Source organism: Rhinopithecus roxellana, chromosome 9 (assembly GCF_007565055.1).
Source record: "Rhinopithecus roxellana isolate Shanxi Qingling chromosome 9, ASM756505v1, whole genome shotgun sequence".
NCBI lineage: Eukaryota > Metazoa > Chordata > Mammalia > Primates > Cercopithecidae > Rhinopithecus > Rhinopithecus roxellana.
Window position 1 is genome coordinate 16,601,273 of NC_044557.1, and position 16,486 is coordinate 16,617,758.

Here is a 16,486-nt window from a genome sequence, read left to right on the forward strand (position 1 = left end):
TTACACAACATTATGAAAATATTCAATACCACTGAACTGCACATTTTAAAATGGTCAAAATAGTAAATTTTATGTTGAGTGTATTTTACAACATAAAACATTGGGAAAAAAGATGAAAACAATGGGCAGTTCCTAGGCATTAACAATTAGTACACATCTAGTCATATCATTTTATTCTAATTCACTATTAAAACTGATTAAAAGCAAAACTGATTTTCAAAAATTTATATAAGTAAAAATAAAAAAAATTACGTATATGCACATTAAATTTAGAAATATTTTTAAAGGTTTGTCAGATCACTTTCTGCAAGGTTATAATACACTCCCATGTGATACAAAATATTTTGTTTATTCTTGTTTTTTTTTTAACTTTTCCATAATTCCATCTTCTATGAGTTACTGAATCATTTTTCCTACCCTTACTGGTAAGAACACAAACAAAATATCTGTTTCACAAAAATGAATCCATTATTTCAAATTTGAAAGCCACATTTACTTTTCCTTTAAAACTACATGAACTACTTTCAGATCTTTTATCTGTGCCAGCCAGCTTCTGTTGCTTACCTTCTCACAAAAGTTCCTGAGTCTCACATTACTTTACATTCATTATGTCTATTAGCCTGTATTTGCATAGAAGTCACTACATAAAGTATATGAGAATTACTTAACAAAGTTCACCTAAACCCAATTTCCTTCACACTTCTGAAAAATTAGGTTATGAGAATTCACTGCTATGTCTCTGCTGCCCTCTGTAGGTATGGTGTCTTATAAGGTCCATTTTGCTTTGCTATAACAGAATACCATAGGGTAGGTAACTTACAGAGAAAAGAAGTTTATTTCTCTCAGTTATGGAGGCTGAAAATTCCAATATTAAGGTGCTGGCTCCTGGTAAGGTCCTTTGTCCTACACCTTCCCACGGCAGAAAGCAGAAAGACAAGTGAGGGTGAGAGCAAGGGACAGAAAATTTTTATAACAATATATCCTTGTGGTAACAAACCCACTACTGTGATAATGATATTAACCTATTCATGAGGGCATGGCCCTCATGGCCTAATCCTAATACAGGAACCATTAAGAGGTTCTTTTAACATATACCACTCTTTTAATATATACCATTCTTACATTGGTATAAAGATATACCTGAGACTGGGTAATTTATAAAAGACGAGGTTTAACTGGCTCACAGTTCCGCAGGCTGTACCGGAAGCATGGTGGCATATGCTTCTGGGGACGCCTCAGGGAGCTTTCACTCATGGTGGAAGGCAAAGTGGGTGCAGGCACTTCACATGGTGAAAGCAGTGAGAGGTGGGAGCAGACACTTCACACGGTGAAAGCAAGAGAGCAAAGCGGGCAGTGCTACACACTTTTATGTATTTATTTATTTATTTTTTTAATAGAGACAGGGTCTTGCTATGTTGGCCAGGTCGGTCTCAAACTCCTGGGCTCAACTGATCCTCCCATCTTGGCCTCCCAAAGTGCTGGGATTATAGGCAGGAATCACGGTGCCAGGCCACTACACACTTTTAAATTATCAGCTCTCATAAGAACTCACTCACTATTGTGAGGACAGTACCAAGGGGGATGGTGCTAAACCATTCATGAGAAATGCACTTCCATGATCCAGTCACCTTCCACCAGGCCCCATTTTCAACAATGGAAATTACAATTCAACATGAGATTTGGTTCGGGACACAGACCCAAACTGTTTTAGTCCCATATTTTAATATTGTCACCATGATAATTAAATTTCAACAAGAGTTTTCGAGAGGACATTCAAACCACAGCAAATGGTTCTTGAAGACACCAAAAAAATAAATTATAAAAACCCAGCCAATAATATCAAAGTACTATCAAGTTAATATGGAAAGTCATATCAGTAATCAAATACATCTGTTAAATGTCCTAAAAGAAAATACTGCAGGCCAGGTGCAGTGGCTCACACCTGTAATCTCAGCACTTTGGGAGGCCAAACTCTTGTACACTGTTGTGGGAATGTAAATTAACACAGCTTCTATGGAGAATAGCATGAAGATCTCTCAAAAAACTAAAAAATAGAACTACCATATAATCTAGTAATCCCACTTCTGGGCCAAAGAATTGAAATCAGTATGCTAAAAAAAAAATCTGCACTCCCATGTTAATTGCAGGGCTATTCACAATAGCTAAGATTTGGAAACAATCTTAAGTGTCCAGATGAATGCATAAAGAAAATGTAGTATATCTACACAATGGAATACTATCCAGTCTTAATACAGAAGGAAATTCTATCATTTGCGACATGAATGAAACTGGAGGACATTACGTTAACTCAGATAAGCCAGGCACACAAAGACAAATACAGCATCATCTTACTTAAATGGGGAATCTAAAAAAGTAGAACTTAATAGAATCGGGGTAGAATGTTGGTTACCACAGGCTGGGAGAGAAAAGTGGATGGAGAAAGGGAAGATGCTGATTAAAGGGTACAAAATTTCATTTAGACAGAAGGAATATGCTTTAGTAATCTAATACACAGAATGATGACTATGATAATAGTGCATTGAATTTTACAAGTTTTTAAAATGTATAGGCATGCAAAAAAGCAGAAAAATACAACCCATAAGGAGGCGAAATAGACACAGAAATGACACAGATAGATTTACCAAAATAGCCATTAAAAAGTTATTATAAATATACTCTATGTTCAAAATACAGAATGTATGACATGTTAAGGAAAGGCATGGACAATATAAAAAGACTCATATCAAACTTCTAGAAATGAAAACTACAATGTCAGAGATGACCAACACACTTATAGTATTACCTGCAGAATATACTGAAGAATTTTTAAAGTTATTAAAAAAAAGAATTAAAAAAAAACTTGAAGATGTAGCAACAGAAAACCACCCAAAATGAAATGAAGGGGACAAAACAAGGACAGCAAAAATGAGACATGACACATTAAGCAGCCTAATTAATATACATGTAATTGGAGTCACAGGAGGAAATGAAAAGGGGAGTCAGAAAAAAAATTTATTGAGAAGTAAAAGCCAAAAACTTACCAAATGTGATGAAAACTACAAACTCACATATATGCAGAAAAGAGTTAACATAGTTGGCCTGAAGTAGCTATCCTTAGAAAACCCTGCTTGCAAAGCTGGTCCTTGCCTAGCTTCTGAAAACAGATTTCAGGAGAATCTTCATCATTCCATAAATGATAAATAATGGTGGGTCACTGTGCCTAAACTGTGCAAACAATATGGTTTATACTGAATATCCATTTTCTTTCTGAAGTCTGGAATTTGGGTAGATTCTAGGGAGAGGGTACCTATGTCACCAGTCCCTAATAAAAACCCTGAGTCTCTAATGAGTTGCCTGGTACATAACACTTCACACATGTCATCTAAACATTTTGCTGAAAGAATTAAGCATATACTGTGTGACTCCACTGGGAGAGGACTCGTGGAAGACTGCTGATTTAAATTTGCATTCTTTTGGCCAGGCATGGTGGCTGACACGTGCAATTTCAGCACTTTGGGAGACCAAGGTGGACGGATCCCTTGAACACAAGGGTTTGAGACCAGCCTGGGGAAGATGGCAAACCACATTATACAAAAAATACAAAAATCAGCCAGACGTGGTGGCACATGCCTGTAGGACCAGCTACTCTGGAGGCTGAGGTGAGAGGATCACTTGAGCCCAGGAGATCAAGGCTGCAGTGAGCTATGAGTGCACCATTGCACTCTAGCCTGGGTGACACAGCAAGACCCTTTTTTACACCCTTTTTTCACCCTATTTTTGTATCCTTTCCGCGCAATAAATGATGGCCATGAGTATGACTATATGCTAAGTCCTGTGTATCCTCCTAGTCAACTGCTGAACCTGGAGGTGGTCTTGGGGAACCCCCAAAACACCATAGATTCAAAAGGCTTGACAAACACCAACTGAAAAATCATAAGGCATATCACAATCAAACTGCTTAAAACCAGTAATGAAGAGAAAAATCTTAAAAGGTCAAGAATGAGAATAGCTTCAAGGTTATTGACAGCAACTTGAGCTAAGATAATGAAGCAATGCCTTCAAAACTTCGAAGGAAAATTATTTCCAACCTAAAAATTCTATACAAATTTTCAATCACACATCAAAATATGACAAAAGCATCTCCTGACATACCAAATAATTCCTCAGAAAGTTATGGTAAGATGTGTTCAACCAAAACAGGGTGAAAACTAAAAAAGAGGAAAACATGAAATCCTGGATAAAGGAGCACAATACAGGACAGAGGTCAATAAATTCCCAGAATGATAGCAAAGTCCGGGTGACAATGTTTGCGAAAGGAGAGAGGACGCTGAGTTCAAACTGGAGCAGCTACGAGGTTGTGGGAAAGAGTTCTCCAAAAAAATGAAACTCAGAGAATGCCTGCTGTCTGAAAATCTTAACAAGAGAGCTGGGCAATGATGAAAAAGTATTTTTTTCCATCAATAAGTAAAACTAGATGAACAAAAACCAAAATGATTATTAAGTCTAGGGAAAGCAAATAGTTGCAAAGGATAATAATATTTCCCTTGGCTATCAATATTATTTATTCACAATTGTATAAATTGCTGAATATAATCTAACCAAACTTTGACATATCTGCACTGGGAGAACAGTAGGATAAAAAAAAGTTCAGTGTGCAGTGAGGGTTGGAAGTGAGCGAGAAGACAGATCAATATTTATCCATGTTGAGAAGTACAGCACAAGCATGTTACTTAGAGATAAGTGAGTAAAGAAGAAAAGAATTCCCTAAGAGTCAAAAGTAGTTGTTCTTGAGGAAGGACAGGAAAACACACACACACACACACACACACACACACAAAACAGCTATGATTAGCAAATGTTATACAGAGACTAAAAGTTTTGAAATAATTCATTCTTACCTTGGGAAGTTCTGATAGCTTCTCATCACTTGTCAAAGACTGATTACTTGCACAAGAAGCACAGTCTGAGATTTCCACAGCACCCTCGTCATCTTCAAATTCATTACAGTCACTAGCCTCTGCCCTGTCACTGTCAATCTCCCAGTCAACACACTGTAATTCACCTAAGAAAAACAATTTTTAACTTGCTTAATTATCTCCTTAATCTTTCACTTTTAAATCTCCTTTATTCTTAGTAGTTATCCATGTCACTCAGTAATTTTAAAAAACATATTTAGGGCCAGGCACAATGGCTCATGCCTATAATCCTAGAGCTCTGGGAGGCCAGGGTGGGCAGAACGCCAAAACTCAGGAGTTCAAGACCAGCCTGGTCAACAAGATGAAATGCTGTCTCTATTAAAAACACAAAAAATTAGCTGGACATGGCAGCGCACATCTATAGTCCCAGCTACTCAGGTGGCTGAGGCACCAGAATCGTTTGAACCTGGGAAGTGGAGGTTGCAGTGAGCCGAGATCGTGCCACTCAACTCCAGCCAGGGCAACAGAACGAGACTCTGTCTCAAAAAAAAAAAAAAAAAAAAAAAAAATGTAGACAGTGAAAAGTATATTTCTACTCTTAAATCACTGTTTCTCCCAAATCTTACCCCAACTCCAATTTTAACTACTTTTATTGTTTCTGTATCCTTGTAGAGTTTCTCCAGCATGTTTAAGCAAATAAACTATGTATTGTTATTTTTTCCTCCTTTCTTACACAGCTAGACTTTTTCACTAAACACAATTAAGAGGATATAGTAGGATTGCTTGACCACAGGAGTTTGAAGCTGCAGTGAGCTATGATCCACTGCACTTCAGCCTCGGTGGCAGAGCAAGACCTCATCTCTTAAAAAAAAACAGCCACTATAATGATCTTAACAGACTGAAGGTCCAGCCACCACTGAGAGAAGCAGATGCATAATGGCAACTGCTTCCCACATTAACATCAAATTTAGTCATGGAAGCCAGGCAGGGGAACACATTAGAGATTTTCCAGGCTGCTGAACCTTCCCAACAGGAAGCCAGGGACAGACAAGGGAAAAACACAAGTGCCCTCAGAGCTGCCGCCAGTATCACACATCTTTGCAGCACTCGTTCATTCATTCACACCTTCATTCATTAGACAAAGCAAGTGCCTAAAAAGAGCCCATCACACCATTCAAGATACTCACAATACGAAATAAATATAAGAGAGAAAACAGCACCATCCCTAGCCTGAAGTAGCCCACAGATTAATACATATTGCAATGTGATGCATGCTATGAAATAACTGGGGCTTTCATCACAAAACTTTTGTGGTCACAAAACTTTTAAAAAACAGGAAGACTGCTACTATTACACTTATATTTGCATTTTACAGATAAGGAAATTGGATCTCCAGTAATTTAAGAGATTTTCCAAAAGTTATAAAAACTTTTAGACAATTGGTAAAAACCAAATGGAAGGGAGGCCGGGCACGATGGCTCACATGTGTAATCCCAGCACTTTGGGAGGCACAAACCATACTATTTACCCATAAAAAGCATAAACTTTGCATTCTGAAATGTATGAAGACAAACCAAGAGTTATGTAACAACAAATTTCATTTACTATGGTCGAATTGCTATCAGCTTATATATAATCTTAAAATACCACTTCACCTGGTAACTACTAAAATGTCAATGGAATTAATAGTTACCAAAATGACATACAAAGTGGTCAAAAGAATTTAACTACCCTCCCGAGAAGCTGTCTGTACAAACCTAACCCTAGATAACTAACATGATCTGTCAAGAGTTAAAAGTCACAAGCTTATTTTGAAAACATTAAGACATTTAAATACTCTATAGAATATTTGTATATTTTAAAAATTCTAAAAGAACATGATTTCCATAATTCTACATCTGTGGTTATCAACTAGGGGTGATTTTTATCCTTCAGGCAACCCTTGACAACATCTGGAGACATCTTTGGTTATCATCACTGTGGTTGGGATCCTTTACCTAGCAGGTAAAGGCAAGGGACACGGCAGAATATCCTACAGGCAGAGGAAGGTGCTACTCCCCATAACAAAGAATCATCTGGCCCAAAATGTCAAGAGTGTCAAAGATAAGAAACTCTGCTTTCAATTGTCTAAAACATGACACAATATAAAACGTCATCTGAATAGAAATTTGTCAGTACGTTACACCTCTACCACACACTGGTTGTCAAAGTATTTACCCAACAGGTTGGGAAGAAGGCAGTGTGGGCGTGGCACTGTGTAGAAGGTGAAAGAACTGGCTATGGAGCAAAGAGACCTAAAATGGAATCCCAATCCATTCCATCAGTCCAAGCTTAAGTTGTTAACTATAAAAATAATATCTGTAATACCTATCTCCTAGAGTTGCTTTGAGAAATATTAAACAAGAAAATGTTTCTGAAGTGTTTACCATAGAGGGTGGGACTCAGTAAAATCTTATTAGAAAGGAATTTAATTTTCATTCTCTGGGACAAATGCCTAAAGGTGCAGTTGCTGGGCTGTATGGTAATTGCATGCTTAGTCTTTAAGAAACTGCCAGACTCTTTTCCAGAGTGGCTGTACCATTTTACTGTACACCTGCAATGTACTGGTGGTGATCCAGTTCCTCCACCACCTCACCACCATTTGGTATTGTCACTATTTTTTATTGTAGCCATTCTGATAGGTGGAATGTTAATGATAAATACTAGAAAGGAATGTAAGTTTCTTCCAATATTAAATCCAATATTTAACAGAAACTGGATTTCTAACAAAATTATCAATTTACCTTCATTAGTCCCATCTTCTGGACACACAATGTTCCTGTTACAAAATCTGTCTATTCTAGAGCAATGTCCATTATCTCTCTGTAATTGAGAAAGTGTCTTATCTTCATCCGACAAATCACTTCCACTGGAACTCCATGTTATGTCTGTAAGCCCACTGGTGCTTTTAGATGTGGTAGTTTCTGTTGAAGAAAAAGAAAGCACATAAATATCATCTCCTTATATGGTCATTTATCAGAATACAAATTTATGCGTGTAATTTTGCCAAAGTCACGAATACACAAAACTCTGTGATAGGAAAAGCAATGTCTACGTCAAATCTTTCTACCTAAAGTTCTATGTACAATCTCACTAACATTCTCTGGGTTCGAAGCCAAGTTCCAAGAAGAAAAAGTAGAACTGGTTAAGTTATACAAAAAAAGGAAAGTGACTAGAGCACAAAAGAAAACCAGGAAAATAAGACCTGAAATAACATTTTATAAAAGTATAACTTCCTGGGGTATTTGATGAAAACAAAAAATTTTTTAAAATGCAAAACACAAAGTCAAAACTTATGAGTAACAGGAATGCTTCTGTGTGCTTCCTTTGCCATACTAAGAGCTCTGGGAGCAGGGTGCTTAAAACACTTAAGACCAAATATTGTATTTAATTACACTTTTTATTTTGAGATAATATTAGATTCATATACAGTTATAAGAAATAACAGAGAAAACTCTTGTATCCATCACCCAGTCCCTCCAATGGTAACATCTTGCAAAACTATAACAACACAACCAGGATACTGACACTGATCCAGTCAAGATACAGATCAATTCTATCACCACAGGATGCCTTGTATTACCTTTTTATAGCTACACCATCTCCTGGCCCCATATCAATCCCTGAACTCTGTCAACCACTACTCAGTTTTGCATTTCTGTAATTCTGTCATTATAAAAATGTTATATAATCGAGACCAGCCTGGCCAACATGGTGAAACCCCATTTCCACTAAAAATACAAAAAATTAGCCAGGCGTGGTTGCAGGTACCTGTAATCTCAGCTACTTGGGGAGGCTGAGGCAGGAGAATTGCTTGAACCCAGGAGGCAGAGGTTGCAGTAAGCCAAGATTGAGCCACTGCACTCCAGCCTGGGCAACAAGAGCGAAACTCTATCTCTCTCTGTCTCCGTCTCTCTCCCTTTCTCTCTTCTCTCCTCTCTCTCTCTCTCTCTCTCTCTCTCACACACACACACACACACACACACACAGGTTATATAAATAAAATCACTATGTAACCTTTTAGGATTGACTTTTTTCACTCAGAATAATTTCCTAGACATTCATCTAAGTTATCAACATTTATTTTGTTTTTATTACTGAATAGTACACCATGATACTATGCACCATAGTTTGTTTAATCATTCACCTACTGAAGGACATCTGTGTTGTTTCTAGTTTGGGGCTATTATGAACAAAACTGCTTATAAACATCTGTGTACAAGATGTTATCTAAATTTGATTTTCATTCTCTGGGACAAATGCCTAAGCATGCAGTTGCTGAGTTATATGGTAATTCCATGTTTAGTCTTTAAGAAACCACCAGACTGCTCTCGAGTGGCTGTACCATTTTACTGTACACCTGCAATGTACTGGTGATCCACTCTCTCCACAACCTCACCAGCATTTGGTATTGCCACTATTTTTTATTATAGCCATTCTAATAGGTGGAAAACCTAGCCAGAATGGGTCTATTTCATCTTGGTAGAATCAAAAGTCAACAGCAAACTTTTCTGATATTGATCAGAAAAGGAATATATACCTAATAAAAATCAATTATTCTATTTATATTCATAATTATAAATATAATGCTAAAACATATATATGTACATATATACATACATATCTTATCCTATGTGGTATAATATTTGATATATTTCAAAGCACATTTCAATACACTATGAAATGAAGAGATTAGATATTTATAAAATTCATGTTTTACAAAAAATAAACCTAGGCTTCATCAGATACATATTTACAGAACCCCTCTGATACAGTAAACCATGAAGAAACAAAAAAAAACTCCAGCCTAGGCAACACAGTGAGACCCAATCTCTACAAAAAATTAAAAAATTAACTGAGCATAGTGGTGCATGCCTGTAGTCCCAGCTACTTGTAAGTCTGAAGCAGGAGGACGAGTTTAAGAGCAAATGTTTGAGGCTGCAGTGAGCTATGACTGCACCACGGCACTCCATCCTGAGTGACAGAGTAAGATCCCATCTCTAAAAAAGAAAGGAAAAGAAAAGAAAAGAAAAGAAAACTCCTTCCCACAAGGAACATGTATGGTCTGGAAGGAAACACTAATCATGAAAAAAACTAACACTATACCAGATGTATGTCATGGAATAGTGGTGGCACAAAAAAACTGAATATTCCACTTTGCATTGATCAGGAAAAGAGGATTCACTAACAAGATGATGTCTGAAAAAACAGTATTTACAAAGGCAAAAAACATGGAATAGTCAACATTTACTGAACGCTTACTACTTTGTGCCACAAACATCTAGAATTACTGAAGTGGCCTATTGTTCATGTTATAAAAGGGAAAATAAACTATTCAGAACATCCTAAGAATCTGTATCTATCTAAAAAGCTAATAAACTGAGTACTTGCAAGAGACATTATCGATCTCTATCATTATTGTGCATTTGAAAAATAAGTCAAGAAGCAAGTTATCGGCCGGGAGCAGTGGCTCACGCTTGTAATCCCAGACTTCGGGAAGCTGAGGCAGGTGGATCACGAGGTCAGAAGCTCAACACCAGGCTGGCCAAGACGGTGAAACCCCATCTCTACTAAAAATACAAAAAATTAGCCAGGCATGGTTGTGGGGGCCTGTAATCCCAGCTACTCCGGAGACTGAGGCAGATAACTGCTTGAACCCAGGAGGTGGAGGTCGCAGTGAGCAGAGATCGCGCCACTGCACTCTAGCCTGGGTGACAGAGTGAGACATCATCTCAAAAAAAAAAAAAAAAAAAAAAAAAAAAGAAAAGGAAGTTATCACTATTTGCAAATTACAAAATGAATTCATGGAAAAGTCAAGAAACCAACTGAAAAATTACTACCATTAATAAGAAAGTCCAATAAAGGTGGCAAGGTACAAACTATGATATGAAATCAAATTTAAAGCAGTAGAAAAAACAATAAAATACCTACAAGAAACTTAAGTGTCACGGGAAGTCAGGGACCCCGAATGGAGGGACCAGCTGGAACCATGGCAGAGGAACATAAATTGTGAAGATTTCATTTTAATATGGACATATATCAGTTCCCAAAATTAATACTTTTACAATTTCTGTACTTCAATCTCTGAACATAAATTGTGAAGATTTCATTCTAATATAGACATTTATCACTTCCCAAATAATACTTTTATAATTTCTTATGCCTGTCTTTAATCTCTCAATCCTGTTATCTTCGTAAGGTGAGAATGTACCTCACCTCAGGACCACTATTGTGTTACACTGTATAAATTGATTGTAAAACACATGTGTTTGAACAATATGAAATCAGTGCACCTTGAAAAAAAAGAGAACAGCGATTTTCAGGGAACAAGGGAAGACAACCATAAGGTCTGATGGCCTGCGGGGTTGGGCAGAATAGAGCCATATTTTTCTTCTTGCAGAGAGCCTATAAACGGACATGCAAGTAGGGAAGATATCACTAAATTCTTTTCCCAGCAAGGAATATTAATAATTAATACCCTGGGGAAGGAATGCATTCCTGGGGGGAGGTCTATAAATGGCTTCTCTGGGAGTGTCTCTCCTATGCGGCTGAGATAAGGACTGGTCTCCTGCAGTACCCTCAGGCATAACAGGGTGGGGGAAAAAACCCACCCTGGTGAATTTGAGGTCAGACGGGTTCTCTGCTCTCAAACCCTGTTTTCTGTTGTTTAAGATGTTTATCAAGACAATACGTGCACAGCTGAATATAGACCCTTCTCAGGAGTTTTTGATTTCACCCTTTGCCTTGTGATCTTTGCTTTGCCCTTTGCCTTGTGATCTTTATTGTCCTCAGAAGCATGTGATCTTTGTTCTTCTTTTTGCCCTTTGAAGCATGTGATCTTTGTGACCTACTCCCTGTTCGTATACCCACTCCCCTTTTGAAGTCCTTAATAAAAACCTGCTGGTTTTGCTGTTCAGGTGGGCATCACAGTCCTACCGATATGTGATGTCACCCCTGGAGGCCCAGCAGTAAAATTCCTCTCTTTGTACTCTTTCTCTTTATTTCTCAGCTGGCCAACACTTAGCGAAAATAGAACCTACGTTGAAATATTGGGGGTGGGTTCCCCGATACTTAAGAGACATGTAAAACCAAACTATACGTTTTTAGACTTTAAAAGAACATAAAAGAACAAACAGAAAGACATATACTAAGATTTTGGATGATCCGATCAGAAAAAACTGACCTCACTGCCTTGAGGCTGAGCATCTTTTCATACATTTGAAAATCATTTATATTTCCCTTTTTGAAAGTAGTCTCTCCATAACCATTATTTTTGCAATAGTTATCTTTTTTCCCCTAGATTAAGTTCTGACAGTTCTTTATGAGAAAGATCAGCCTTGGTCTGTGACATGAGTCACAATATTTTCCCTGGTTTTTCTGAATTTTAAATTTTGTTTATGTACATGTAATTTTTTATAAGAGATGTGGTCTTGCTATGTTGCCCAGGATGGACTGCAGCATCTGTACACAGGCATGATCACAGCACACTGCAGCCTCAAACTCCTGGGCTCAAGTGATCTTCCTGCCCTATACAATACCAGACATATATATGTAATTTTGGCCTTGCTATTTTTCCCTTTATGCTTAGGTGAATTTACCAGCTTTATTCGTACAGTTCCTATGTTATAAGTCATTCATTGAAAAGCACTTCCCAAATGTAATGCCTTTTTTCAGCCAGCAGCTGTGGTGCCTGAGAGGCACACCCAGGCACTTTAGCTTCTGAGTCCATGTTCTTAACCATTATGCGTGGCTCCCAAGTCAGAGAGACCTGCAGTTGTTTTCATGATTAGTTTAGTGTGAGTATCTAAGAAAATATGTAACTGTCTGATGCTTATGTACCATCTAATTTAAAAGACAGGATAATCATTAGTTATGTCATTAAAACAAGACCAGGACTCTAGATTTATAAACCCATGAATTATAGGCACCTCACTGCACAACTAGACAGTTAAAACCACTATCAGAAATTGATTAGTAACTCATTTTACTTGCTGAAAAGAGGGTGTCCTTGATACCAAGGCTCATTCCAATGGAACCGTAGGATAAATATTAGCCAGACTGAACATTTCTGGGTGCCCACTGTGGGCTAGGCACTGTCCTAGCACCCGGTGTTATGAGCTGAACTGTGTCCCCGCTCCCCCCCCCCGCCCCCAAAATTCATATGTTGAAGTCCTAACCTTCTGTACCTCAGAATGTGACTTTATTTGGAGACAGGGTCTTCATAGAGGTAGTCAAATTCAAGTAAGGTCATTAGGGTGGGCCCTAATCCAAGATGACTGAAATCCTTATAAGCGGAAATCTGGACACACAGACAGACATGCACAGAGAAAACAATGTGAAGAGACCTGGGGAAGAGACAGAGGAAGAAGGCAGTCATCTATAAGCCAAGGAGAGAGGTCTAGAACAGATTCTTCCCCCACAGCCCTCAGAAGGAACCAACCCTCCCAATAGCTTCATTTTGGAGACTGGCCTACAGAACTGTGAGACAGTCAGTTTCTGCTGATTAAGCCACCCAGTTTGTGGTACTTCCAAAGGCTGTAATACAGCCTTTGGAAACTAGTTCAGCAGTGATATAAAGATGAGCAACAGATGGGGTCTGCCCTTAAGAAGCCAGTGGTCCAGTGGGGAAACAGGCAGCTCAAGAAATAATAATAATAATAATTAGTAATTTTTTATTAGCCGGCTAATTTTAGTTTTTTCCTTTTCTCATTAGTGCCAATTGCTATAATATTCAAAGATGAAGTTAATTTTGGTTTCTAAACCTTTATAATATGTTGGGGGGAAAAGTATTTTTCTTTAAAGAGATACGGCTTGAATCTTTTCTGAAGATTTTAAACATGTATAAGTAAATTCAACTTTGAAAAAGAAACATTAAATAAGTTGTTACCTTGTATTTCATAACAAAAATATATTTTTGGATGATCTTCCCATGCCACTACTTATTTGACCCATACTCTGGTGTACTTTCTACTCTATAGAATGATCAATATATTCTGAAAGGTTAGAAGAGCTTGTATGAATGTATAGTTACTTTATTTATAACACATGCAGCTTGTTAAGGCAAAAAATTATTATTAATAACTTAATAAAGGCTTGCTATTTGTAGTGGAGATTGATAGAAAAAGAGACTCAAGGAATTTCATAGAACTGGTTCATTTTTCACAGGTTCATTTAAACTGGTTCATTTAAACTAATACTGAAGTATTAGTTTAAGACATCCTATTAACAAAAATTCCAGGATAAAAATTCTATACTACATTTTGGGTGAGGAGGCAGTACTTTTATGACAGCTGGGAAGCAGAGTCGGGGAACATGCTTTTGTAATGTGTGCCTAAGGTCAGAGTCAGAGGCTTGTCTCTGACAACAGCTTCTGCAATTCCATCAGAAGATTATAGTATTTAAAAGATGTGTACAGTTTATCTCATAATACAACATTTTATAAATTTTAAAGAAACATTTTTGGCAAATTTTATTTTTCATTTGCATAGAAAAGAATGCATGTCACTGAAATAATAACATGGTTTAGAATGTCACAGAAAGTTATGCCACTGACATATGAGCAACTGCTCTCATCAAGCACCTACTGAAGTACCTTTAGGCATTTAATCTACTATTTTTAGCTCACTTAATATTCATAATAACTCAAAGATTATAACCATTCTCCAGATACAAAACTGAGACTGCGAATGTTTAGCTTAGTTTTCAAAGATTATAGAGATACGACGCAGCAAGATCCCGGAAGTCACAAGCCCTCACTCTTCCTACACACCCACAGCAGGGCTGACTGCCTATGGCGGCAGAACCAGCGGCCTACCTAATATCCACTCACTCCCTCTTCATTACTGATAACCCCAGTTTTCTTTAGCAGCAACATACCTATCTAAAAATCCTTAATTTCACTAAAGTATCTTTAGTGGAGGTGACCCTTTATAACAGGTTCTAGTCAAAGGTAGAGGTACTGGGAAGGGCATTCCTTCCCAAAAGAAAGGCAAAGCTGACTTGGCGAAAATCCTCAGCACCTACACTCTTCCAAGAATTCAGCCTGGAGAATTCAGCCACCACCTACCGACCATGAGAACCAATCCCACACTCAGGCTACAGAATTCAGAAAGAATTTAGCCCTCTGGGGGGCAGAGCAAGATGGCCGAATAGGAACAGCTCCAGTCTCCAAGTCCCGGCACGAGCGACACAGAAGACCGGTGATTTCTGCATTTTCAACTGAGGTACTGGGGTCATCTCACTGGGGAGTGCCGGACAATCGGTACTGGTCAGCTGCTGCAGCCCGACGAGCGAGAGCTGAAGCAGGGCGAGGCATTGCCTCACCTGGGAAGCGCAAGGGGGAAGGGAATCCCTTTTCCTAGCCAGGGGAACTGAGACACACAACACCTGGAAAATCGGGTAATTCCCACCCCAATACTGCGCTTTAAGCAAACGGGCACACCAGGAGATTATACCCACACCTGGCTGGGAGGGTCCCACGGCCACGGAGCCTCCCTCATTGCTAGCACAGCAGTCTGCGATCTAACCGAAACAGCAGCAGCTAGGCTGGGGGAGGGGCACCCGCCATTGCTGAGGCTTAAGTAGGTAAACAAAGACGCTGGGAAGCTCCAACTGGGTGGAGCTCACAGCAGCTCAAGGAAACCTGCCTGTCTCTGTAGACTCCACCTCTGGGGACAGGGCACAGGTAAAAAACAACAGGGGAAGCAGCAGAGGCCTGTGCAGACGCGAATGACTCTGTCTGACAGCTTTGAAGAGAGCAGTGGATCTCCCAACACAGAGGTTGAGATCTGAGAACGGACAGACTGCCTGCTCAAGTGGGTCCCTGACCCTGAGTAGCCTAGTGGGAGACATCCCCCACTAGGGGCAGTCTGACACCCCACACCTCACAGGGTGGAGTATACCCCCGAGAGGAAGCTTCCAAAGTAAGAATCAGACAGGTACACTCGCTGTTCAGCAATATTATCTTCTGCAACCTCTGCTGCTGATACCCAGGCAAACAGGGTCTGGAGTGGACCTCAAGCAATCTCCAACAGACCTACAGCTGAGGGTCCTGACTATTAGAAGGAAAACTACCAAACAGGAAGAACACCTATACCAAAATCCCATCAGTACGTCACCATCATCAAAGACCAGAGGCAGATAAAACCACAAAGATGGGGAAGAAGCAGGGCAGAAAAGCTGGACATTCAAAAACTAAGAGCGCATCTCCCCCTGCAAAGGAGCGCAGCCCATCGCCAGCAACGGATCAAAGCTGGTCAGAGAATGACGTTGACGAGATGAGAGAAGAAGGCTTCAGTCCATCAAACTTCTCAGAGCTAAAGGAGGAATTACGTACCCAGCGCAAAGAAACTAAAAATCTTGAAAAAAGAGTGGAAGAATTGATAGCTAGAATAATTAATGCAGAGAAGGTCATAAATGAAATGACAGAGATGAAAACCATGACACGAGAAATACGTGACAAATCCACAAGCTTCAGTAACCGACTCGATCAACTGGAAGAGAGTATCAGCGATTGAGGATCAAATGAATGA

The 16,486-nt window shown here is 38.8% G+C and overlaps 1 protein-coding gene across 5 annotated transcripts in view; it reads right to left on the minus strand.

Moving 5' to 3' along the window:
• SPIDR (scaffold protein involved in DNA repair) overlaps window positions 1-16,486 on the minus strand; it is a 471,127-nt gene that overhangs the window by 417,196 nt on the left and 37,445 nt on the right. For all 5 annotated transcript variants that reach the window (XM_030937328.1, XM_030937325.1, XM_030937329.1 and 2 more), the window contains 2 exons: window positions 7,700-7,879; window positions 4,899-5,062 (listed from right to left, as the gene is read on the minus strand). In XM_030937328.1, coding sequence (XP_030793188.1) covers window positions 4,899-5,062; window positions 7,700-7,879 — 344 coding nt within the window. The remainder of the gene's footprint in view (window positions 1-4,898; window positions 5,063-7,699; window positions 7,880-16,486) is intronic.